At 40.7% G+C, this 27,477-nt stretch overlaps 1 protein-coding gene across 1 annotated transcript in view; it reads left to right on the plus strand.

The window, feature by feature from the left end:
- The first annotated feature begins 2,097 nt into the window (after positions 1-2,097).
- Positions 2,098-27,477, plus strand: part of gtdc1 (glycosyltransferase-like domain containing 1) — a 65,218-nt gene continuing 39,838 nt past the window's right edge. The window contains 5 exon segments of the mRNA XM_061236136.1: positions 2,098-2,582; positions 5,274-5,342; positions 13,252-13,451; positions 21,417-21,584; positions 24,038-24,211. Coding sequence (XP_061092120.1) covers positions 2,499-2,582; positions 5,274-5,342; positions 13,252-13,451; positions 21,417-21,584; positions 24,038-24,211 — 695 coding nt within the window. The 5' untranslated portion in view covers positions 2,098-2,498.

Genomic DNA, 27,477 nt, shown 5'->3' on the forward strand with positions numbered 1-27,477 from the left:
CACCATTTTATTGTTCATTAAATTATTAATTATATACTGTCAACAAATAACACACTGTCTGTGGTTCATAGGCTAATGGGGCAGTGTAAATTAGCTAACATTATTTATGTATTTGTTTCTTGAGAGTAGGCTACTAGACATTTGAAGCAAATAGGGAATACATAAGTAAGTAAGTAATTTTTCATTGCATTTTGTAATTTAAAAAAAAAAAATTTGAAGTGATCAAACATTTATCAAGTTTGTGATACTTAGGCCTGTACACAAACTGCACCTTTGGACATTTATAGCACTACTCCGTGGTTTGTTTTTGACTTTGATGGCCAAAGGTTGCGACTTCAAGACTCAACCTATTATGACTGATGATCGCCTAACTGCACACTGTTCCATTGTCTCAACTTCCAATAACACTAGCCTTCCCTACCACCCCTTGCACATGCAAATAGATTAATGTTTCTGTCCTCATACCATTTTTGATAAGTTGAAGGAAACCTTTCTGCCTTTGCCACATTCATGTCTTCCCATCAAACAAAAACAGCATCAAATCTGTGCTTTTCTGCACGCACCGGAGTTAATAACCCAGGACTGGTTGTTTGGATTAAAACATTGGCTACCTGCTGCACAGATGTGAATCAGTGGAGGTTAGTCTATGCTACAGTACTCATTTACAAAACCTTGAGATATTCACAGCCTAAACTGGACCAAATGTTCAATTCACAGGACCGACTGCATGCAGCTAGCTAGGAAAACAGAAACAGGTCTGCGCTGCAGCATTATGACGTTCTCAGAGAACTGACATGCAGTCAGAAAGTGTGTGAATCGTAAGTGCTGCCGGGTTAGAGTGAGTGAGGGTCGGGTTTGGTGGAGAATGATGGAGGAGCAAGGGAAAGGGTAGACTTTTGACCCCATTAAATTATTTATATATCCCCATATGCTCCACACATTATTCTCCGGGCACATGAAGGACGGCCCCTGTGTTGGAGGCACAATCCTGGCACTAATTGAGAGAATGTTCATTGACAGGCAGAGAGAATGAGCACAAGTGACCAGCAGGGATTAGCCAATCAGAGCCTTAGAAGAGTGGCCAGCTGTTCCGTCTGGCGGTAGCAGAAAGATCCCTGGAGCAGGTGGTTCACTCGGGTGCCAGTGGAGAAATTGAAAAAAAGAGAAAAGAAGAGGAAAAAAAGATAGCCTGACCTCTCTGTGTTCCTGAGACATCTTTTTTTTTCTCTGTAAAAATAAAGGTGTGCCTGACAGAATTTCAGAGTTGGGCTGATTGTTCAAGTGAGGGACTTGTTCTATGCCATGGGGATTGGGATGAGGTGTGCACTAATAAGGGCAATGCCACTTTTAGGCCCAATTAAATATACCAGTAAAGACAACACATTATATACTTTGATTATTTTCTTCGTCCTGAATTTCTTGTATGCAGTATAAATGAAAAATAAGACATTATCAACGGTAACAAGGATCAGAAGGATCTTCCTGAGTACATTTGTATTTGCATGAAACCTAAGATATCAAAAGCCTCTACTTATGTACAAAACTTAAATTCTATTCACTTTTTACATTTTGCAGTATGTCCATTTGAAGGACTAATTTTCAGGCCTAAATTAGTCAGAATGTGTCGGTTTTATATAAAGGTTTTAATTAGACTACAGTCCTCTCTTTGAAGACTGCATTTGTTAGCTCCCGCTGATAATTGCCATCAGCTGCTGCTGTTTTAAACACTATTTTCACAACCTTACTGGATAATCGTGGTCTAAATAAAGTTAAAGTTTATAGGCCTACTAACTTTAGAAATAAGCTACATTTCACTTTCATAACTTTGGATTGGATTGTAGGCTGTTGCTATTTGCTATTTGCAATATGAATGGGGAAGATAAGATAACAAAACAGCTAAGTCGCCGAATGCCACCACCCCCATAATCAGCTGCCGAAGCGGAGGCTTGCTTGACCTTCTGCATATGAATGCGGCAGGTGCGCGGCGGGAGTAGGCCACCAGAGAAAGGCACAAAGACAACAATACTGTGTAAAATCTACGGGGGTTAGAGGTAGTGTGGGAAGGGTCTGCTAAGCTTTTTCTTCCCCCTGTTGCTTTTATTCATTTAAATTTGATGTAGTACCGTTACACGCGGTTGCAGAACAAACATGGCATTCGAACGTTTACCCATTAACTGTTTGCTCGACCAAAAAATGGTTGACCACATTAAAGTCAATCTAGTTGAAAAACGTGTGGGATAGTTTTAATGGTTTTGTTCTAAATGCAAGAAAACTACAACCTCTGAAGCCAAATAACATAGCTAATTATCATAGCTGCATTGTGCAACAGTTGAAAAGAAAAACCGAACTAGGCTATATCCAACATACGGAATTTCTGGTGCATGGTGGCACTGTAATACAATTTAAATTAGGCTATGTACATGTCAATATTCCAAAAGTACCTCGCGTTGATAAACTAACAGACTGCCGAGCCATCCCCTCTTCTCCATCCGTAAAGAATGCGGGACAGCGCATTGGCTGCAGGATGTCGTCATCGCGTACATGACCACCTCCCGACTGTGACGACACAGCTCCCGGAAGAGGTGAGTCCCTGATATGGACCATGTGAGAAAGTGTATGGTCTTGTTTGAATGGGAAGGATGGATAAAAGATGCGATATTTATTTCGGTGGTTTATTTAGCAATATCAAATGTTGGAAGGAAGAAGCACAGACATAAATAAGCAATTTTGAAAGCGTATTCGATGTGCCATTGGTGGATTGACTTGATATCTGGCTAGCTAATTTAGCTAACATTACCGTAATCATGCTTCTTTCTTGTGGACTAGAGGTCGCTTTCCAAATCACCTGTTAGCTAACGAATTATCAATCGTCCTTTGTGGAATCGTGTAGCGAACACATTCGAGTGTTATGCCAATAATTAACTACGTGCCAGAAATCGCAGTGCCGCGTTTCTGTGGAGCTAACGGTGTATTTCCTTATCATCCGTATATTGGAAACTAGCTTGGAATTATGTCCATAGTGGTCCACAATATCACTGAAAGCAAAGGAATTGAAAATGTAGGCTACTGTACGTGTTGTCTTGCCCTAATGCGTCGGTGATTAAGTTCTTGCAAGCTAGTCTCTGCCATATTACTAGCTACAACTTCATGAAGGAACTTGGCTACACAGTCATCTGTTCTTACACGTAACGTCCTGTAGGTTTTCACTCCAACCCTAATAAGGGACAAGCTCCTTGAGCTGCTAATTAAATTTTACATTTAGACTAAAAGCGACGTAATTAGCTGAATCAGGTGCGCCAAATTATGTTTAAAATGAAAACCTATAGGAAACTATCTACAGGAATAGGGCGGAGCAGCCCTGGTCTAGAAACTGCGTGTATTTTCAGGTGGATTGTTGACATGTTATTTTCATTAAATTATAATGTTCTTGTTGATGCCACCCCTCTAATATTTGCTTAGATTAAAATATGACCTAAAAGCTTGCATTTAGACTGTCCCTGGTTTGTTCTCAGCCAAAACTAGAGCCGCTTCAGGATAGTTATTTAATAGGGTATATGGATATTTGCTTATATATTTATGCATTCGCTTGCTTCGGTTGTTGCTAACCATCTTACGGTGGTACAATTTCCGTTCTTTTGGCTCTGTACTCAGGACATTAGATTTGAATATGGAACAATGAATGTGATGTTAAAGTGCAGACTGACAGCCTGCAGTACAACCTTATAATAATGAAGTTGAAAAATGACTCTGGGTGGGGGGATCACACACCATGTCAGTGGTTCTAACGCGGTGGACTCATACAAGCACATTACTGGGCTGTATTTCCTGGAATTTAGCTCCTCAAAGTCTTGCTGCCTTGAGCCCAACATTTTAGCAGTTCTGAACCTGAACTCCAGAACAGGACCTCAATTAGGCCTTACATCCAGGTCCCAGAATTGCAACATCCGTCATTAATTTTGGATTAAAATATAGCTAGGATACTACATCATTAAACGTTGCAGTACCCAATGCTGTCATTCAATATTTGATGTAGTGAGCAGCCTGTGCGAGTGGCTGGTTAGATGTGATTGTTGCTTTCTGTCAGGAGAGATTTGGTAATGGTATTCTATTCTAGCATTATGCTTGCTATGACGGTTTTATTACTACTTTTGTTTGTCTCATCAGATTCATCCGGCGCTACTCAACTCCACGTCCTGCGGGCCGCAGTGTCTGCTCAAATTTGTGTCAGCCATGCAATACACCACCTGATTTTACTAATTAGCTTATTATCTGAACAAAGCAGGTAAAATAATGAGTGAAATCAGGTGGTGTAGTACAAGGTATGAATAAATACCTGTAGACACTGAGGCCTGGAGTTGAGTTGTAAATGGACTGCATTATATTATCCAAAGCACTTTACAATTAATTCCTCTCATTCACCCATTCACACATACATGGACACCCCAACTGCGAAAGGCTGCTATGCAAGGCACCAATCAGCTCATTGGGAGCAATTGGGGGTTAGGTGTCTTGCTCATACCTCCTGTGCTGATGTTGCCCCCTATAAGCTGTGTGCTCTGGCTAAGCGTGTCTGTTTAAATGCCTAAATGTAATGTCACAATGGAGCTGTTATGATTGCTGGAATGGAGGTGAATTAAAAGTACAATTCTTGTGAAGGCAACCCGTTCTTTATTTTTTTTTCTTACCGGCAAGACAATGCCCTCACTTGTGTAGCAGCGGATGATTTATACTTAAATAAAATGGCTTTAAGCCCCTTTATAATACTCGTTGAGCTTCTAATTTAATGCAAAACCCGTAGTACCACGATCAGAAAACCGGTAGGCTCGTGGGTTTTTCATTAATATGAGTAATGTGGACATTTACAGCGCTCCAATCCCTACAAACTAGAGAGATTACCACACACTTTTGGCTACGAATAATTAGTTGTAGGCCTATTTCTTTCAGAGGGAATTTCTGAAATGATTAGCTTTAATACAAAGCCAATACTTTGTGATGAACGAGGGCACTTGACTCGCTCAATTAAAAAAGTCAGTTCTCAGTCACTGCTGCTTTGAAACGGTAATCTGGAAATTTTGGTTTCCTCCCCTTTAGAACGGGAGATCAAAGGCCTCGCGGAAAGTATTATTCTACCACAGCCCCTTTAATGTAAAACCGCTGAAAGTGGCATTGTTAAAGCGTTAACGCTTTCATACAAAAAGATGGTTTTGAGCCTTTATTACCCACTTATTCACTGGCAGAATATTATGTGCATACTAATTTGCATGTCATTTCAGGTGCCACTGACTATGTTGAAGCGGAGGAATGTCCTTTGTAATCCGCCTGCTAAGACGTTTATAAAATCTGTAAGTACTGTGTTTTATGCGCCATTTATTTTTGTATATGTATCGCATAACATTATATCATTAATAGGATGTAAATGTATGAGCGGTTCCGCCCCACCAGCGTACTGTTATGCTACTCTAAGCATCTTCTTTGAAATTGTTTTCTGTCGCATTCTGGATGTTTTCATTCTACAACTGTACCATCAAATCAGTTGTTCCCCTTTGAGAGAAGTTATTCCTTTATTTATGTTTGCTTTTTTGTTTGGGAGACAGAAACTATAACCCAAGGAAGCTGTTTATTTAAATGCATGAAGGAGACACTGAGTCCAGTGGAACATTCCAGACTGATTAAAATATGCATGGATGTGGACATCCAGCACCTTTCCTCTGAGTTTTAGTTGCTCATAGCCCATCCTCCACTGGCTGGTCTGGTGAAAAGTAAAGGTTGAATGGATGTAGTAGAAATGTAATAAAGAATCTGTCACAGCAAATGGGTTTAGCAGGTTACAGTTGAGGTTATAAACTACCTAGAAAAGTAAAGTCCAGATGAAGGGTAGTATGGTCTGTGGTTTAAAGGGGCAGGATGGTGCATCTGGAGCTTCAGGCTGTGTCGGGGTGTGGACATAGACCAGGAGAGTTAAAGGGCTGCACCAAGGGACAAGGGACGGGGCTTGGGTTGTCCGTGAACTCAGGGCGAGGGACAGGGCTATAGCGGTCTGTGAACTCAGGGTGAGGAACCAGGCTGGAGCGGTCCGTGAACTCAGGGTGAGGGAAGGGCAGGAGCTCCAGGGAAAAGAAACTGTACAGATTATCAGCTCACGGAACAAGATGTAGTCGATGTGCCAGAAAACTAGGATAAGCACGCCTACAGAAGCCCTATCAGCCTAGTATACAATCCTCAGTCACCAGTGTATAACCTATAATGGCTAGACCAGCCCCTACTGAGAACCGTCATACTAGAGCCCCAATGTGATTTCGACTGATGTTCTAACCCTGCAGTGGCTAACTCTGACTAGGCTAAGCGCCCTTCCTCCCCCATAGCCCAGAACATTGAGCTGGGTTATGCTGCAAAGCCTACAACCGGCTCTAATGGTGAGAGGTTTGTGGGAGATTGACGCGTTTAAATTCTGAAAACCTGAAGAAACATGTACTCAGTGAGCAATTTATTAGGCAGACTTGTACACCGGCTTGTTAATGCAAATATTTAATCAGCCAATCATGTGGCAGCAACTAAATGCATAAAAGCATGCAGACATGGTCAGGAGGTTCAGCTGTTGTTCAGACCCAATATCTGAATTGGGAAGAAATGTGATCTCAGTGACTTTGACCATGGAATGATTGTTGGTGCCAGACAGGGTGGTTTGTGTATCTCAGAAACTGCTGAGCTCCGGGGATTTTCATGCACAACAGTCTCTCGAGGTACAGAGAATGGTGCAAAAAACAAAAAACATCCAGTGAGCAGCAGTTCTGCGATCAGAAACACATTGTTTATGAGAGAGGTCAGAGGAGAAGGGGTAGACTGGCCGAAGCTGACCGGAAGGTGACAGTGTGACAGTAACGCAAATAACCACGCATTACAACAGTGGTATGCAGAAGAGCATCTCTGAACACACTGTGTCAACCTCTAAGCAGGAGACAAATAAGTCTAATAAATACCTTATGAAGTGCTCGCTGATTGTATATCTTTGTTGGTTGAAAATTCGCTCTGCAGTTCCATTAATGACTCCCCACTCCTGCCTACCTTACTGGCATCATCTCCATATTGGAGAGGTGAGGCAGAACACTGCCCGAGTGGACAGAGAGAGGGATTCCTAGGAATACTTGAAACCTGGGAGTTGCAGGCTTGATTTCCAAGTACGGAACTGTTGATGCACCATTGTTTCAGTAAATATAAATATAAATAAAAGGATTGCAGGTAAAGGCTGTGCCTGTCGCCCAAGACAGGAGCATCTGCTAAATGCCTGGAGTGAAGTGTAATGTAAATTGAAGTGTGAAGTGAGTGTGGGCCATTTTACAAAGCTCCCGTGTAAATTTCCTCCCCTGTCCTACGTAACATGAGACAGGTCTTTACAGGCAATGGTGAGGATGGATCCATATACAGTATGTGTGGTGCTCTGTAAATCCCAGGTGTACAGATGATGGTAGATGGCATGTCTCTGCACCCACGCAACAAAATAACAATATAATATGTGATATTGTTATATGTCTTTCAGCAGATAACATTGAGTGTGTTTCTTGTCTTGAAAGATATTAAATTGGTTGAATATGTACCAGCATGGTCAGCCCCACCATTGGTAAGCCCTATCTTTCGCAAGGTGAATCTCTTTGCAATGGTATTGATAAGTATTTGTCATCAAGCTATGCCGGTCATATAGTTGTATAGCACAGCTGTAGATTAAAAATAACAAGAAAGAAAACAATTTGATGATGAATTAACCTGTTTGTGTGGCAAATGTTACAGCCATCTTAATGGTTATTACGATTCAAGAGATCCAATCATATTTGGCAGGCTTCCTAGCACTTTGGTATACACAAAACACTGATTCAAAAGTAGTCGGACACTTCTCAAATTCAGCTCCATTCCCCCCCAAAAAAAAGTTACTGTCGGGTCTGACTGATTGAAAAATCGATTGAAACTGAGAAATTATTTGGCTCAGACTTGACATCAGAAGAACAAAACATTGTCTTAATTGAATACAAAAGAAGGATGGGGCTTAAGTACAGGGTGGGGCTTCCGGAAGGTCAAAATCCAGCAGGTTCTCAAGCTCTCCTTAAAATGCTAACACGTCCAGAAGTGGGGAGAGGGGTTGAATGGGTTTAGTGAAGACAGTGATTACTTGAATGAGGTGGTTGAAGTGGACGGCTCGAGTGCTAGCCTGCGGATGCTACATCCCCCTGCTTCAGCGGAAAGGGTATATAACAGTATAAGGATTGGACGTGATATCGGAAATGATTGCGCCGCCTTGCTAATTACTGAGGAGACGCCCTCTTCCAGGGGAGTTGCCCACGGCAGTGCATAATTGACATGTCATGTTTTGCGCTGCTGGGTATTCGCTGATGTAATTCAAGTTAAGTACCTTGTTCATTGTAATTAAGGTCAAGTACCTTGCTCAGAGGTACAGCAGCTGCCCTCTGCTGAGGATCCGATTGGCTTCATGTAGTGGTGTGTTGAATCCATTCCAGCGACTGGGAAGCTTTGCCCTTGAATGGAGTGCTCAGGTAGGAGGTGAGCATCTCCATTTGTCTGGCATAGAAGTGTGCTATGGGTATTAATATGCTAGGAGTGGGTCTTTTCCCGTTGACAGCCTGCTCTAATTCAGACACTATACAGCAATTGTCAATGGTCTCGGTTATAAATTCAGTGGTCCGTTTGGCTTGGTAAGCTGTAGCAACAAAGTTTCTGTTCCTTGCTAAATTCAAGATAAATATTATTTGAGGCACTATATTGTATGCAGAATTTAATTCAAGGATAACATGTACAATTCTATCATCCACAAATCATATGTTGTAGGTCTTAAATGGGTGCTGATTTTTCTCAAAATATCTTCACAACATTCAGTAGACCACACATAGAATCATATGAATCACACGTCTTGCAGTTGGTAAAGGCACTAAAGATGTTAATGAGGCTACACTCACTTCCATTTGAATCGATGAGAATGAACTCATCTTTTCTATTAGAACCATTCGCAGTAGACTTCCAAAATTCTGTGAAAATGAAAGGCTGTGTGGCATCACCATTTTCTCTCAAAGGGATTCACTGGTCACTACTGGAGTTCAGTACCTTAAGTTGGTTTAGCTATGCTCGAGCATTTAGGTTCAGTAAAGCTAATCTCAGCATGAGTTGTTTATTTTGTGTTATCGGAACAGTCAGGGGGAAAACTCTGTAAAAATGGTCCTGTGCTCCTTTCCATTTAATGGACAAGCTCAAGACAAGACAAGAGGAGATGAAGAGAAGTGTCATTATACTCAGACTAGAATGGAGTGATGAGCATGGCCGGGATGAGGGGCTGATTAGGACGATGGCGAGGTCACATCGCTAGCCTCTCCTCTGGCCTAATTAAGATGACACCAGGGAAGTAGGTCCCAGGGCACCACCTTCATGGCAAGCCTCAAATGAAAGTATCTCAAGAGGACCTATGGTGGCATGGAAAAGTATTTGCCTCCTTCTTGATTTCCTCTATTATTGCATACAGTATCTGTCACACTAAGTGGTTTCAGATCTTTAAGCAAAATGTAATATCACAGAAAGGAGGCAAATAGTTGTTCACAGCACTGTAGAAATGTTTGTTCATTCTCATGAGAGCTGACCTATTACTGGGTGGTCGTTGCGTAATACAGGTAGAGGGGTTCTACATCTGAAACCCAAAGCAGCTAAATGAGTGTTTCTAGAAGTTTTCTGGTATAAACCAAGGGTGTTCCTAGTACTAGTTTCATTAATCAAGAATGAAATTGAAAACACAGTGTCCATTTGCACAGCTGACTACTTTGGGAATCAATACAGGAGAGCCCCATGTCTCAAGAACAGTACTTCCTTCTCTCTTTTAAACTTTCATTTTTGGTTGCAAGCCCAGTTCTCAAATAACTTTGCTTCTGCTGTGATGGTAATTTGACCTCAAAATGGAAAGTGCCAATTGAGGTATATAAAATAGGTTAGCAAGTCCCAGATTTTTGGCTCCCCAATTGCATTTTATATCTTGAACCACAACATGTAGTTAAACTTGGGGCCTCATATGTACCTAGTGTACCGTTCATTTGGCTGATGTGCTGCCTTCTGAAAAGCAAAAATATTACTGACATATAATTACACATAACTTGCTTTTGAAGGAAGAGTATTACCATTAGGTTTCAATGTCCGTCAGTTCAGTAGTAGCTGTAATTTCACACCAATGCTGGACTGATGTGTCTGGGCCCACATTTTCCCCAGTGGAGATCAGAGAACAAAAGGTGTCAGGGTGACAGAGACTGGCCGGTCTCTGTTTCACCTTCAACTCAGATTCACATCAGGACTGGAATATCCGTCATCCTCATTTCCAGTCTCTTCATTATCCTCTTGCTCCTAAGGTTCAGTGTGCCAAAAATAACTTGTCCAAAAATGCCATTCGCAGGTCCAAATTACTTTCTTGGTACAGTGCTTGTGCACACACATACAGTGCTGTGCAGAAGCCTTAGGCACCCTCGACTTTATTATATATGTTTATGTTTTTGTGTGTCATTTGCCAAAATATTTAATTTTTAGAAAATAAAAGTAACATATTACTGTAAGCAATTTACTACTTTTTACATAAAAACTTGATCAAGGCTGTCTGAGATCAGAAGCAAGGAGCCAACCAAAGTCTGCAGAAGAACTGTGGCAAGTTCTCCAACATGCTTGGAACAACCTCCCTGCTGATTGTCTTATAGAACTGCAGGACAGCGTTGGCTATCTCAGAGAAGTAATGCAGTTTTAGCGGTGGTCACAAAAAATATTGATTTGATTCAGTTTTTAACTATTCTGCCAAATTACTAAAATGTATGGTATGTTTATTTAGGACCTTTCATTGAGTTGTTTTTGAAAGAATCTTATCTGTACAGAATGTTATACAGGTGCCTAAGACGTTTGCAGGGTACTGTATAACGATACCTTGTTTTCAGACAAATTGAAACGATATATTTTTTTCCAAAATTAATAACTCATTTTATTCGTATTTATCGATGTCCATGAGAGATGCTGTTGTCTTGCATTTTTATTGAAAATGATTATTTTCTGAATCGATTGTTATTGATTCTGTAACACGGAAGTGAAGTGGAGTTTATCCAGAGCTGGTTGTTGGAAATACAGACCTCACATGGCGGCTTCTCAAACGGCTTGTTTCACGTTATGTTTTCGCAGGCCCTTGAAATACTGAGAGAACCATTTAACACAGGTTGACTAAAAGGCAAGGCCTATATTAAGTCTGCATTTTTCTCCATTTATTGAAGCAACTGAGTTATGAGAGCAGGCCATGGAATGAACAGCGGTAGCCTTGAGCCCATACGGAAGAGCTCAAATCGCACCGAGAGTAGCAAACATGGAAAAAATCACTCTTATTTCAATTGCGTTGGGGGTATATCGCCTCAGATTGGAGACCCAAAAGAGTTCTTGAACGGCAGTCAGAGGTAGGCACTGATTACATTTCACTGCTGAAGATGCCTAATTCACATTGCTCATTCCATATGCAGATCTTAGGTATGCAAAGCGCTGCTGCTTTTATTTAAGAAATATGTCCTCGGGTGATAGCGGGACGCTTCTTTGGAGTTCTGTTTTTAGAATAAAATAAATAGTTGTAAAAAGCATCACATGAGTTTGTATCTTAGAAGATGAAAAGCAATGGGACATGAATAATTTATCACGATGCAATATTTTATAGAAATCAAACATGGAAGTAATAAAATAAAAAGTTCAAACGTATCATCGGAAAGATGCATCCATTATGATGACCTCAATTCGTATTCATGAGACATAATTTAATCGGGATTATTAATGTACTTGACACTGATTACAAGAAACTTCCTGAGGTGAACGAGCTGTACTTACCAGACCAGCCTGTGGAAAATATTCAAATACATCAAGATATTTCCCCCTTTTCTTTAAAGGAAGCTGAACCTTATGTACCGCAGCTGTTGGCTGTTTTTAGAGAAATGCACTTCATATGATATGAAGGCTCAAACTGCAGGAGAACTTCATTTCAAATCTATTTTCTGCCCATTACGATCTGCTCAGTCTCTGGTGTTGGTTTCTAGAAAGGTTTCAGGCACCAGTTCTGAGTGGGTGTTTGTGAACAGAGAGAAATAAGTGAGTTTTAGGGATTTTGTGTATTTTGTGATGTGTGCTTTGAACTGTAAATGTTAAATAAAGGCTGTCATGTCAATATGTTGTCAGTACTGTACCTCATACTAATCGGTTAAAGTCTGAAGATCCATGAATGCCTGTTGCAGCCAATGAAACGCCTACATCCTCATATGTTTGCTTTTGCCATAGTAACTGTCACAAGCATTGTAGGTCAGGAATGCAGTAATAAGGAACTGGAAAATGTGTATATTTTTAGTATGTTTGGTAAGGAAATGACACAAAACAAATTAAATGAGTCTGTCAATTGATAGAGAGTAATGATATCTGCGTTCATTTTTATGGATTATTTGTCATTGCAGTCAAAATTCTTTGGTTTGCTAATCTTAAAGTGAAAAATATGCTTTGGAGCATACATAAAACCATACCCCTCAAATAGTCAGTGTCCGCACCTCCTCCTGCATCCCCTCAAAATGGCTTCATAACCTGTTTATGTACAGTATATATGCTGTTGAATATGTTCACCAAATTAGGACACTGATGTTTTAGAGATTTGAAACAGTTCTCGGTTTCATTTTTTGAAACTGCTCTGAAATTAATAGAGCTGGATATCTTTGAGACCAACTGTACAGGGTTATACGGTTTTGTGTCAGAGGCCTGGCACGCAATGGAGGATTCATAGGTAAGTCTACACATGTAGCAGTGCCGAGCACTGTCTGGGAATCCCTAACCTCAACACCTTCTTTTTTTGCAGTAGTGCACTACACATCTCGCCCACAGACCGAAAGCATAAAATGGCAAGCAGGTATACTCCACTCACCGAAAAACAGTTTGTTTAATAATCAGGTGGGATGCTGGGAATCCCCAATAATGCCCTTTTTTATTTCTAAATGTGAAGGTGAAACATATTTTATATACGCTCTACCCAAATTCCAATTGTGCAAAGTCCAATTCCAATTGTGAAAAGTCATCCTCTTAGTTTTGGTTTCACAGTTACACGTTAGTTTTCCTTATGAATAGGCATTCGTCCTCATGACATGAAAAATTTTGTATTTTCATTTGTCTGAAATTGATAGTCCTTTGTGTTGATTTCCTGCGCTCAGTGTCTGTCTGTGCTGTCAGTGTCTCCACAGGGTTTCGGCAATGAGCGTGCTGCTGGTTGAGCCCTTCTACGGAGGCTCTCACAAACAGCTGCTTGACCTTCTCCAGGAGGATTTGGAAGACTGCGTCTCCTGCACACTGCCCGCCAAGAAATGGCACTGGAGAGCCAGAACAGCAGCCACGCATTTCATGCAGACCATTCCAGCCAGTTCCTCCTACAGGTAAGAGCATTCACTTGAACTGCAAAAAATCTTAACAAACATTAAGTCTTGTAATAAGACTGAAAGGAATTACCAGTCATTTCTGACTTCTAGAGATCAAGAGAGGAATTGCAGCAACAAACACTGTCAAACCACAACACTGTTTATCCCACCCCTTCTCTGTGAACGCGTTGACGTTGTCATTGGCTGTGGCAATTAGAACCAGTGAAAACCAATGAGCTTTAATTATTGTGCAGCTATACAATGTTTTGTGTGGCCCGTCAACTTCATATTTTGAAACCTGAATGAATTTGAATTTTGAATTTAAGGACTATAAATACAGGCAGAGGGTGAGTCAACATGTCGGTTAGCTTTTTTCAATGATAGGAAGGGATTTACAATGGTCTTTGTTCACTGGTTTCTGCCATATCGGCTGCCCTGTCCCTCGTCATTGTGTAATCCAGTGCTACTCAACTCCATTGTCTGCAGGTATTCACTCCAACCGTGTGCTACACCACCTGATTTCAGTCATTATTTTACCTGCTTGGTTCAGATCATAAACTAATGAATGAAATCACTAATTATCTAAGCTGTTTGTTTATTGTTCTTACTTAAGGATAGATCGTAAAGCGTTGTGCTGTATGAAAACGGTTTTAGATAAAATCCATTGTCAGATTCGGCGGCACGGATGGTGCAGTGGGTAGCACTGCCGCCTCACAGCAAGGAGGTCCTGGGTTCGAATCCCCGTCGGCCGGGGCCTCTCTGTGCGGAGTTTGCATGTTCTCCCCGTGTCTGCGTGGGTTTCCTCCGGGTTCTCAGGTTTCCTCCCACAGTCCAAAGACATGCAGGTTAGGCTGATTGGACAGTCTAAATTGCCCATAGGTATGAGTGTGTGAGTGAATGGTGTGTGTGCCCTGCGATGGACTGGCGACCTGTCCAGGGTGTATTCCTGCCTTTCGCCCAATGTATGCTGGGATAGGCTCCAGCCCACCTGCGACCCTGTTCAGGATAAGCGGGTTAAGATAATGGATGGATGGATGGCATTGTCAGATTCATCGAATAGGCCCAAGTCCTTATCTTTGTTACAGTCGTAGTACTTCGCTCTAGGGTCTTTCAGTGCACTTGTCCTTGGTTATGGTTATGCACTTTGCACTTTGTTGTTTGTCGCTCTGGATAAGACCGTCTGCCTAATGCCAATAATGCAATGTAATGGAAAAATCAGGCGCTGTAGCATATGGTTGAAGCAAATGCCTGCAGACACTGCGGCCCGCAGGACGTGGAGTTGAGTAGCGCTGGTCTAATCTTTTAAACTTTTGAGCGAAAAAAACAGTACACACTAACAGCTGAGGCAAAAATTAGTGCTTTCCCCAGTCTCCTCGGTACCCTACGCACCAAGTGGAATTAAAGTAAAATGCTGGCGTCCGATAAACTGCTCGAAACATTCTTCCGGGACGTTATTATGGCGAGATTAAGTTCTTTAATTCTGTAAAATGGATATGAATTTGTCAGGTCAGCCTACTGGGAGCATTTATTTAACAGGAAGGAAATATTAATTGTAAATATTTTAGATGTTGTAGCATATGAATCGGACCGTTTTGCACCATCACACGAGTAAACTACTTATTTATTTTTGTTGTAAAGCGGCTTGGAGCAGTATGAACATTTTAAATGTGAAAATTCAGCAGCTATTGTGATTCTGATTCTCATTGTAGCATTATTGAGCATTTCCAGTGTGAATGATTGCTTGACTCGTGAACTTTTGATGGATTATATTGTTTGTGGCAGCAGTAATTCACATTTGTGTGTGTGTGTGTGTGTGTGTGTGTGTGTGTGTGTGTGTTTATACAGTATGTGCGTGGGTAACCGAATCTCACCTGCATATTAAAAATAATTAAACTTTCCCTGCTTCGGTAATGGGTTTTCCCAGCAGTTGAAGTTAACACATCACAGTGGCTGCCACAGATGTTTACCGCTCAGTGGCACTGCGATTGCACGCTGCTGTCCGTAATTGCTTCTACATGATCAAAGCATAATCATCGGCCCTCTTCCTAAATGCCGTGGGAGTTGTTTACTCATCGAAATGCACCTCTTAGCCTCGGGCCTTGAAGTTCAGCCATAGGTTTTTCGTTTTATCTGCTACCTCCGCCACCCCCCTCCCTCCACCCCTCCACAAGAGTATGGTAACATACAATGCTGACAAGACTGTCTTTATTTTCAAAGTATTCTTCCAGGGACTTTTCACCGTCATCATAATTGTACAAGTACAGTAGGAGGGGAAAAAACCTGTGTGCGGAGTTATTCTTTATTGTGTAATGTAAAGCAGGGAGGCAAGATATCGAAGGGGCCATTATTTCAAGCTGGGCATTCTGTAGGGTGTGTCTGTGGGTGAAGATATTCCGGTAAATGCCCTCGGCAGAAGAACAGCTGTCATTAGATGTAAAAGGTATTTCCTCAAATTATAATGCAAAACTGCAACGTTTCTGTAGATAGTCACTGGAGGTTTTCAGTTGTCTTGGCCGTGGAACTTTGATGCTGCAAATATCAGTGGTTTTTTAAGTGCAAGGGGAAATATAAAGATGTTTGTTGTGATATTTACATTAATTCACGGGTAGACCCCGAAAAGATACCTTCGAAGTACAGTAGAGAACAGCAAGTGATTTTGAATGGTTTGTGTGTGAATTTGTGGAATAAATGACATGCATATGAAAGCAAAGTGGACGCAAATGAATAATTAGGTAGGTACTGGAACTGAATTAAGTGCTTGTTTTTGCCCACCCATCGTCCCAAGGCTGGGTCCTGGATGTACCTGACTTAAATGTTCCAATTATCTTGCTGATTTGAGAAAAGTAAAATCGGAAGAGCAGACCTTATAGGGTCTTCCGTTGAGAGGAACCTCGGAAAAGCCCTGCAAGTAGCCCGGAGGCGTGTGCATTTTTAACCAGTGAACACCTGCCACCACAGCTCGTTTTGTGAAAGGTCTGCAAGAAGTGAGTCGTGACCTCGAAAACGGTGACCTACACAAAGAGCAGCATCGAGTGAAGCCATCAAAAAAAAAACAAAGAAACAAACAGTTCTGCATGGCCTGTTCTCGAGAAGCCCTAAAGAAGCAATCCTCCCACTTGTTTTGCAAGCTTGTGCACCGCATTTGCATCGCTGTGTCTAATTCTTGTCCGTGTTTCTAATACCAGGGCCTGCTGGAAGGGCTGGGTGCAATAATATCTTTTGTTAAGCACTAAAAGATTTACGAGTCCAGGTTCGCTACATCGGTACGTGACCTTGTTTTTACGAGACCAGGTTGTGTTTGTCTGTCTTGCACCAATCAGATGCTGCCATTGCCAAATTTGGTTTTGCATTAATGTTCTTGATAGCAAGTTTACTAAATCTCCAGTTGTGTATGTGAGTATATAGCAGCGCTACTTAATACCTGCAGACACTGCGGCCCGCTGGACGAGGAGTGGAGTAGCGCTGGTATATAGTATTTTCAAGGCAATTCATCTTTGCTGAATTACATGTTAACTTTACAGAATATTGTCAGAAAATATAACTGTATTGTGTTCTATGCGAGTGGATCCTTTTAGTAAAGAGAAAGGATCCAAATCATGGATTTACTGAAATGGTGGTTATCCCTTTAGAATTCACTTCAGACCACAAAGAAATAGGTGTTATTTTCACTCTTTACATTTTATGAATCACTTAAATGACATGCAAATGTTAGAGTGAGGGGGTTCCGCTGTCAAAAACAGGTGGCCTATGTAGGGCTGCAAAGAGCAGAATCTTTCCTAACAGTGCAGTGTCGACCCCTATTGACCCAGAGACATTGATATAAAGTTTGGGGTTTATACTCTCACTAAAAGCTAAATGTTAAGCATGATGATGCTTTTCAGAAACTCAAGGTTGACCAGAAGAATCGAAAAAGTTTGGATATGTTTGACTACTATATGGAGTGTCATTTACTTAATTATTTCAAAATGTATAATACAATTATGCACAATATAACAAAAAAAAGTCCTGCTCAAGCACCAGGTTACATGATCAAAGGTCAGGACACCAGAGGATCACTACAGTTCTTGTTGTAGTTTAGTTTTGGTGTAGTCCTTTTGAAAAAAAGAGACTAAAAGTTATAATTTAATATAGCTAGTTGGGATTCACTTCATAAATTAGTTCTTAAGTGTTGCCTGGAACAGGGTGTTCTAAATATCACAAACTTGATATTTAGCACACACCTAATCCGTGCTTGGGACTGGCCAATCAAACTCTTCAGGGTTTTAGGTTCTGACAGAACAGCTTTTTTTTTACTTTCAAACAGAGCTTTGTCACCAGGAACATATTTAAGTTTTGGCCTTCTGTCCTTCTGAGAAGAACAACTGCTGTTATGTTCTCTCAGTGGTGTCAAATCAAACAGCTGAAAACTGTGACCTCAACCTGACTTTGAAGTTCTACCAAATCTTAACAGAAACTCCTGGTATCGAATGCAGAGGACTATCCTCAATCCTCATCGAAAGTGAAATAAAAGTATTAAAATGAGAACTCTACCCCTGTACAGGCTTGTGGACTAGAATGCAGGAAATAAAATTGGAATAAAACTGACTCAAATGCAACAAAGAAGCTACCAGGTTCAGTCTGTTTCTCTTGGCTTTATGTGGCAGTCCTTTGATCAAGTTTTTCTTCTTCTTTTTTCCACTGAGAGCCACATTTTAATCAGATTAAAAGCCGAGTTGTATCCTCCTGGCTCGCACTCGGTCTGTTTCTTATTACATGACAGTGTAATTGTTTCTGGTTTACAGTCATTTAAAAAGTCTCTCTCGTGAATGATCGCAGGTGTGCAGTCTATTTTCGACAGAGGCACAAACTAATAAGCCGGTACCAAGGTTTTCGGTATACCCCTGAGGAGAATCCATTACATTACTCTGAAATTGGTCAGCATTGTACTTGTTAAGTACTATTTTTTTTGGCAGAAAGAAAGGTAAAAAAAGCATGCCTCTTTTCCCTTTGCATAGTAATCGGTGGAGTTACTGACTGCTACAACTTAGTTGGTCTGAATCTTGCCTACCCAGGATGTGTGTGTGAGGTTAGGCTTGGCAGAGAAAGGTAAAAATAGAGAACATTCATCTGGTTTGAGTCAGGTCCCTTTATTACTTTGGGGGTACTTTCTTTTTTTGTTTTGTTTTGTTTTTTGATCGAAGCTCAAGACTGGGCCAGGAAGCACGCAGAATGGCTGCTCTGAAGATGTGCGGGTGACGTGATTGCGTGGCGGTGCGAATGGCTTGTGGCTTTTCCACATGAAAGGCACACAGAGGAAGAGGCAGATGACTGGGGACTGGGTTAACCTAGCAAGACCGAGAGCTTCAAAGCCCCCTTGGGTTCAACTTCCACTCGCCTAGAGTAACCAGACCTGGGTCAAATACGTGATTGTTTCAGACTCAAATATTTTCCTGCACTCGATTGATCTTGCTTGGTTGAGCCAACCAAGAGGACATGACTGCAGGGAGATTGTATTTCATAGGTTCCAACACGCCAGATAAGCTCAGTAAAGCATCCAAAATGTTATATTACGTATTTGACCGGGTATGCATGTTTAAATGGAGTCCATCATCTCTTTGTGGTTTTGAACTCACCGTAGTGACTGAGTTGAGGGGAGGGAGTGTGAAACAATCTTAAATGTCAAGCACCTTTCATACGCTTTCATGCCTGGGAAACGCAGTTGAATGACTCTGCATTCTCAGACGTAACTTGTTCCAGTTACAGTACATCATTGATGGTCTGGGTCAGGATTTGACTCTTTGAGTCTTGAGTCATTTGCTTGAGTCGTTAAGGTAACGTTTCATACAACATACAAAAGTATGACTGCCGTGTTCTGATTTATGGGAGTAGTACTGTGAATTTTCACCAAAGGCCTACAAAAGATTTGTAGGATTATTGACTAAACTATAGAATTTTTTTTTTTTCAGTTTAGGAAGTGGTCTTGACTGCCATTTTAAGAACATGAAAAAACACTCAATTAGCATAGCATTGTTACCGCTTTCCGTTCCTCATTTTCATCCACTGTGGCACACAACTTTAGCAGAATTTCTGAGCCCAATTTGCATATTGTTATAGTGTAAGCACTGGCCAGCATTCTGCAACTCTTGCTCTCTCTCACTCACTCTGTGAATCTGTCTTCAAATCTGTATCTCAGTAGCCATTTCTACTTGTGTGGAAAGTCATTTCCCATTAATAAGTCCTTGTTGTTCTATAGTCAGTGTTCCATTTATATCAAGCTAACAAACAACCAAGAGGCTTTATACTTTATAATTAGTTTTAAATGTATTTCTTATCCATAATCTGCTTTAATCAGTGCCCGATTTACTAGTGTGCGGGAATGTTAATTGACTTCCAGACTGTCAAGGTAGGACTCATTGTGTATACTTGTAAAAGTAATGTTTGGAAGCAGAATCTTTTATCATTGTGTTGCACAGTAGTTGGTGGATATTAAACCTTTCTCAAGAAATAATTAGGATCAACAGCATTTAAAATGCAGAATGCTGACCATGGTATTAAGTCTGAGCTAAGCCTGTTAACCAATGTATTAGCAATTAAAGGATTGAGTCCCCCCTAGAGTTAACTAAGGAGTTATTACCTGAAAATTGATTATACCATTCAGGGACTGCATTGTTTGCTGGAAGGCTGTAAATTTGCTGCATCTTCATGGCTGTAAATTTGCTGCATCTTCATTTAAGGAAAAATGTTTTGTGCTCATCATTTCTTAAGGAATGTTACTGTTTAATCTTTGGTCACCTAATGGTTTTAATTCCCCGTTTTCCTCTCTAATGAAGATGGTCTTTTATTATGACCACATGAAAAATGCATTTAGTACATTCTTTAATTCCTCTGTGTAGCTTCACATTTTGAGCTGGACTAACATCTCAGAGGTTTATATAAAGCTGTGATGCTTTTTTTTGTATTATTAGTTGTTATGGTCAAATATGACTGAGAATATTTATGATAAATTAAGACTCAGGTCTCATTCAAGGGGGATTTTTATTACCTGCAAAATGTTTTTAGTTTTTTTTTGTGACAGTTCTGTAGTGATGATTCAGCCAGGTGAAGCTTTTAACACAGGTCACCTTTAAACAAATGTATTTACTCTGTTTCCAGTACATTTGCCAAATACATGTTTGATAGTAGCTGGCTTGGAGCTCAGGCAGGTCAAGTGAATGTAGTGGCTTTTAAAATGTCTGTGCCTTAACTTGGCTTTTTCACTCTCTTCTCCTGGCCTCATGTATAGTAAAGTAAAAAGGTATTTTTCACACTAAAATTCGCACTATGGGATCATTGCTAATTATTTCATCTAATTAAGTAAAGTAGCTGGTCCTTTATTTTAATCTGGTCTGCACAATGCACATCTATTGAACAGTCCAGTTTAATGCTCCAGAAGGGTATTGTTTTGAGTGGTCATAATGTTTTGAACCACCTTTGTTCTTGCTTTCCATTGTAGAATATCTGGCCTCTTGTATCTTGACCTTCAACCTTTCTGAAGACTTTGGCAGTTTCTGTGGCAAAGACACATGCATCTTAACTACAAAATTGTAATCTGTGGGCTGATGTTCTTGCAAAATGATATCCAGCCACCACAGGGACATCTCTCTTCCCCTCTTCATTCCCATCTTTTAGTTTTTATTGAGTATTTTTATTTTATACTTTTTGCTGTTTTCATGTTCTGGAAAAAACAAAAACTTGTCTTTTCTCTTTTGTATCAGACTTTAGAAAACCTCAGAGGTTTTCTAAACCTCTGCTGCAGCTTGAGGAAGGGAGAAAAAAAATCAGAAAATGGGTCTAGCCTTTCTTTTTTTTGTGTGTGTCTCCCTGGCAAGATCAAAACTGTTAACGGCCTGGTGAGAAAAGCAGCCCTATAGGGAACCAGGCCTGTGGGTTCTTCTGAGGGGCTAGACGGTCGGATGAAGGGGGTTATTTAAACGTAACTGGGCTGACCTGTTTTTCATTTCCCAGAGTGCTGTTCACCAGCTCCGTCCTCAACCTGGCGGAACTGGCCGCCCTCAGACCCGACCTGGCCCGGCTGAAGAAGGTTCTGTACTTCCACGAGAACCAGCTGGTCTACCCGGTCCGGAAGGCCCAGGAACGGGACTTCCAGTACGGATACAACCAGGTCCTCTCGTGGTAAGAGCTCTCTATGCATTGTGCGCTGTTCTGAAGCCCTCTATATCACCTGCTCAGAAAGTTAAAGCCTGTAATTTGAGTTGATTTATTGAGTCGCATTGCCTGTTTATTCCTCTCATAGCCTGAATCATGAGGTCATGTTTGCTAAACGTATTACGTTCACATCGTATAAATCCTGTTTAATGAGAAGACATGGAGGGATTGTCGTAAATTGTGTGGTCTGTATTGTGTAAGCATTGACTCTCTACGTCTGTCTGGACCTGAAGTCCTGTGGGGAAAAGTTCTGGTACCTGCATTAACCTGCTTCAGTAGGATGGGGCAGTGCTGAATAGGTATAAGAGGTCTGCTAGTGTGTTCTTGAAAAGCATGTCTGTGAATTGCAGAAATATCCCTTGTAATCACTGTACCAAACCCCTACATCTACTACTGAAAAATGGTTCTTTAAGGGGAACAATGTGAAATGTTATGTTGTCAATCAGACCTGGGTCAAATGTAATTGTTTTGGATTTAAATACTTTTCTATGCTTTACTGACCTTGTCTGGTGTATTGTAACCTATGATATACGCTCAAAAAGTGCAAACTGGTCCTTCTGGTCCTCATAGTTGGCTCAATTACACCAGGCAAGACCAGTCGAGCACAGAAAAGACCAATGCATAAAGCAATTATGTATTTCACCCTGGTCTGGTCTGATAATAACCGTTGAGACATGACATTTTCATTTATTTTTTAGACGGGACCCCTGAATTTCTTTTCACATCCCATGTTAAATTCAACGGTTTTGAAAATTGCCCCCCCTGAATCATTCGAAATGCTCGAACAGGCCCAGAATCAAATTTAGGGAATTGCCTTGCATAGTAGGGGCTGGGTAGAGAATTGTGCACATCAATAGCCAAGAGTCGCACTGTTTTAATGAGCTGGGTGCACCCCCAGTGAGAGAAGACTGGGGTCACGGCAGACCATTTTAAGCCACAGAGACGGCGGGCTAATTTCAGTTAAGCACACATACAACCTACCCCAGCCTGTGTCAAAATAAAAGTGAACAACGATGGTGAGTTTTACAGTTATGCGAAAGAGCTACTGTAACTGTAGCATTAAGCACGTGCATAGCCTACTCCAGCCTGTGTCAAAATAAAACAGGAAAACAAATGCGAGTTATGCGTTAATGCAAAATAGCTACAGTAACTGTGCCTTTAAATGTGCATATCTGTGCTTTCTAAAGATCCCTTGTGAAAGCATGTTTGTTTGAGAAAGCACAATCAGCCCTTGGTTTTCTGTCAAAGGCGCTTAATTATGACAGCCCGAATTGGTGCTGTCTGTTTGGGTGTTTAGCCATTCTTCTGGAGAAGCAGCATCGTAATTAATCACAATAATGCAAAATTAATATGCAAGAAAGAGGAGCACTCCATAAAAAATTATTGTTGATTTCCATCGGGCAAAATGTCAATAACTTTAATTTTCCAAATTACCCATTCAATCAAGATTTAATTCATTAAACCAGATAGAGATGGCAACTGCCTGACCTTAGAAAGTAAACTTTTCAAAGTAAATTGTTCATTAAGAAATGTTTTATTGGATTAAATTCAGCATAATGTTTCACCACTCTAAAACATGATTTAATGGTGCGTATAATTTCTCAAATAGATCTGCTTGTTTAGAGTCCCGAACATTGCCTTTATTTGCATATTGTGTTCCTTAAAAAACTGTTTCAAGACAGAAGAAAAAGATGCATTTGATTAAAAACAACACATTAATACTACAAATATTAGTACAATAAAAAATGGCTTCCATCTAATGGTTTTGCTAGAGAACTGTTCTCTGAAAGTTCTCTGAGGATTACTACATAAATCTATTTTTAAATAACAATGAGCTTAATCATGGCCCTCATGAAACATATTTCGATAGCGACACAGTTAAGTGAACAAAATGAAGGCGGATGCATTTTTTTTTTTTCTTTTTTTTTTTTTCTTACCTTGATGTGGATTTTAATTCGTCATCATTTCTGACTCATGCTGTCTCACTGTGTGGGAGGAAGTGTCGCACCAAAGTAACAGAATTGGTGGAAAAAGCATGCCGTGGCAACCTTTCTTCATTCTTTGCACAAAGACCCAAACTTTGGCTGCATAAACAGTATGTTTTAATTAAAATACATTCTCATCAGTCGAACAATTTTGGGGGAAAAACCCGAGCTAAAAAAAATGACCTAAACTGGAAAGGTTTAAAAATGATTACACAATCAATTCTTTCAATGACAGCTCCTGTATACACACTATGTCATATTGTACACAGTCCCACAAACAAAGCTGTTATTTCTTCTGAATATCTTTGAAAGAAACATCCCATTTTTCTTAAGTTTAATATCTTTCTGCAAACTCTGTGACTCCTAGAATGACTAAACAGACCCTTACACGGGTTCTCTTTATCTTTTGCTTTTTATGTTCCCTTCGTTTTTCAGCTTGGTGGCAGATGTAGTGGTGTTTAACTCGGCTTTCAACATGGAGTCCTTTCTCACTTCCATATCTACTTTCATGAAGCTGATTCCCGACCACAGACCCAAAGGTCTGGAAGCGCTCATCAGACCCAAGTGCCAAGTACTCTACTTTCCTATCAGATTTCCCCATGTCAAAAGGTTGGTATTTTCATCTCACGCAGAGACAGTAATTTTCCTTCCAGGGATAACCACACGTTGATTAAAAAGCAGCGTATTTGCCTCTAATCCCTCCATGGCAAGCTGGTAAAGTTTAGGTACCCAGTAAACAAGGATCCCAAGTAAAGTCACGAAAGAAACACGGAGAAAGACGCATACAGATGTCTGTCACTCATTCTGAGGTTGGCGCTTTGTCTGTTACGCAGTCCTGTTTATCCGTCAGGGGGAGTTTATGCTTTTTGTGTATAATTTCCACCTCATTCTTAATACAGTTTTTGACAAAGTATAACTGTAACAACATCAGTGCTGTTTACCACACCTACTTCCAGTTGAAATTTTAAGAATTCTATTCGACAAATCTTGATAGTGGAGTTTTGAAAGTTGGTTTTGGTTTTAGTTTTCCAGTGGAACAAAGTACAATAGAGACACTGTGCAGAACAGAAAATAACAGCATCTTTTTATTTGTAAATGGGGATCTCGGCTCAGTGGCTAAATGTATTTATTTATTTTTTTATTTGTTTGTTTTTCTTCCTTGCCAAAAGAATGCAAAATCTGAAATGTTGCAAAAGCATTTTCATAGAGCTGGTGTGCTTCTCATTAAAGGACAAATGAACACCAGCTTTTCCTCGACACAAATGCAGTGACATCACGGTGGAAATGAAAGTATCAAGCAGAGGCAAAGACATAATGTCCCTTTTCGGTCGAACCTCGAGTCATATACCTGTATTTTTGCAATAAACATTTTAATGAATTTATTTTAACCAATGTTAAAATGAACTATGAACTAAATTGCACATTTTGTTTTTGTGTTGTGCAATTCAAAGGCAACATAAAAACACAGCATAAAAGTGTTACAGTATATAGTTTTGGTTTTGCAGCAACAGTGCTATATTTGCTAGGAATCTGAACCTTGTGTAAATACACAGAAAATTACTGTCCACGTAAGTCAATATATTGGAACACAAACAGACAGATAATTATTAATGAGTAGTTTCTGAAGTTTGGTCCTGGAGGAGGGATCATCTCTGACAGGGGAAAGCTGACGCAGTCTTTGCGTGCAGTAATTGTGTGGTAAAGATCTTGTCTTTGCCAGTTAGTGACAGAATGTGGTTTGATTTCCAGGTTTAATTTGTGCGCTGCCTGTGTAATGGTGTGTCAATGTGTAGCCAGGGATGATTTTTCTGAAGATATGTCCATAGGAGAACAAAAATCCCCTAAAATGCTATAGAGGAATTAATGAACAGATAAATGTTTTATATTTATCTGTGAATGCCAGTGCAGATTTGGGAAGTGACATAAGACATTCAAATGACTCACCAGAGATTATTGCATAAGATTACTAGGCTGTCCACACATTGTTGGGATATCTTTAAAGCTTATTTCCAAGACACACAGATTTGACAGTATTTTGGGTGTGTGCGCACGTGTGCATGTGTGCGAGAGAGAGAATGAGAGATTGAAAATGCATGCATCTTGACCACAGGGGAAAAAAATTAACTAAGTGCAAAAATATGTGCAGATATTATTATTTTATTGTATTTAAAAATAATAAAATTAAAAAATTTGCCGTAAAGTATTATTGCTGATAATTTGAAAAAGAAAGAAGAATGTTGGAATGTCGGTCAGATTCCAGTATTGCAGTGTTTATTGTAAGCATATGGAACAAATGATGGGATTGAAATGACTGTTCCACAGATATCATTAACACTACGACATTGTCAGATAATTTTCTATTTTTGTTCTTTTGTTATTTTTTTTCGCAAGTGGTGGAACATGCCTGTACGGTCCAAGCTGTGGGTGGGGGACCCACTGGTGGGTTGCGAGTGGCTTTGAAGTGGCTTACAAGCTGCGTGTGAAAAGCACATTTTTAAACCCTCTACGGGCATTGAAACAAATCAAATGCACACTGAGTTTGTGTGCAATTATTAATGAGTACAGGTTTACATGTACTGTGTAGGATGTATTATAGTTTCATTGTGTGCCCTGTGTCAGAAATTCAAACGCTTGAATATGCAGAAGGCGTCTTCGAAAACCGTGCGCGATGCTATAAATGCGTCAGTTCATGGAAACTGTATGGAAAGTACGGGAGGAGATTGTTGCGTTACTCTTATTTTTTGACATGAAATGAAACGAGCTTCATATTGCAAAAACTGAATCGCCGTGTGGCATACCCTGGAAACTGGGGCACAGTTAAACAATATTTTGTTATTTTAAACAAAGTTTTCTCTGTGACACAGCAGAAGAGAGTGGACTTCCAACACCAGATCTACCTGTAATGGGAAATTTTATTTAAAAAATAAAATAAAATAAATAATATATATATATTTATCCAAGTACCAACTAGGGGGGGAAATATGAAATTGTATTACATTTGTGCGTTGAAATTGTACACACCTGCACCCTCCCGTGCATGCGTGCCAGCTCATGCGGTGACATCAGCAGAGCTGGTTTTGGTAAAATAAATAGCGGGAAATGAAACCCCTTTGTATCCTTTGCTTGGGCACACTCATTAATCAATCAGTATTCCAGACATTGACAAGTGGTAATTGAATAGGGACTGACCCCGGTTAGCAGGCAGCCGTAGCGAGACAATGCCGACTCATTTATCACCGTGGGGCCTGGCTTCACGGGGTATCTCCTTTCCCGGGCTCCTCTCTTCAGTCCCGGGTACGAGAGCAGGGCGTTGGGGGACGGCAGCTCTAACCGAATCCGGGCAAATCTGAATAGCAGGTGGCAAATTCAGGGGAGCCGTGGAGGTCTGCTGAGCCGGCCTGAAAACTGCTACGTCCTCAACCAGACGGGCCCATTTTAGACGTCAAACGGTGTCGAGCGCTAACCGAGAGAACCGCGGGCGACAAAGCACGCGGCAGATTAAACGACGTCCCGTCTCCGCGTAACGATCGGTGCAGGGCGCGGGCCGTTACCGGGCTTAAAGCATCTCCGAATTGTCAGGCGAACCTGAGAAGGTTCTGAGATCAAAGACGCGCCGTTCTGGTTTTGGACAAGGGGATCCCTTTTCACGGAGCGTGCCAGGAGTTCCGAAGCCTTTCATGCGGAGTAAAATGCGTTGGCTTTTTGAAGTTGACGCCTGTTTAAATGCAAAGAAGGGGGCTGGGGTTCAGGGTTTTCCCTTTCAGCAGCTGCAGATGATCTGGCCCGCTAGAAGATAATCAGCAAAAAGTTGCTCGGGAAAACCTTCGGCCACCTCTAGCACGTGGGACATGCGCTGTATTGATGTGCTTCTCGGG

This window comes from Conger conger, chromosome 3 (genome assembly GCF_963514075.1).
Source record: "Conger conger chromosome 3, fConCon1.1, whole genome shotgun sequence".
Taxonomy (NCBI): Eukaryota; Metazoa; Chordata; class Actinopteri; order Anguilliformes; family Congridae; genus Conger; species Conger conger.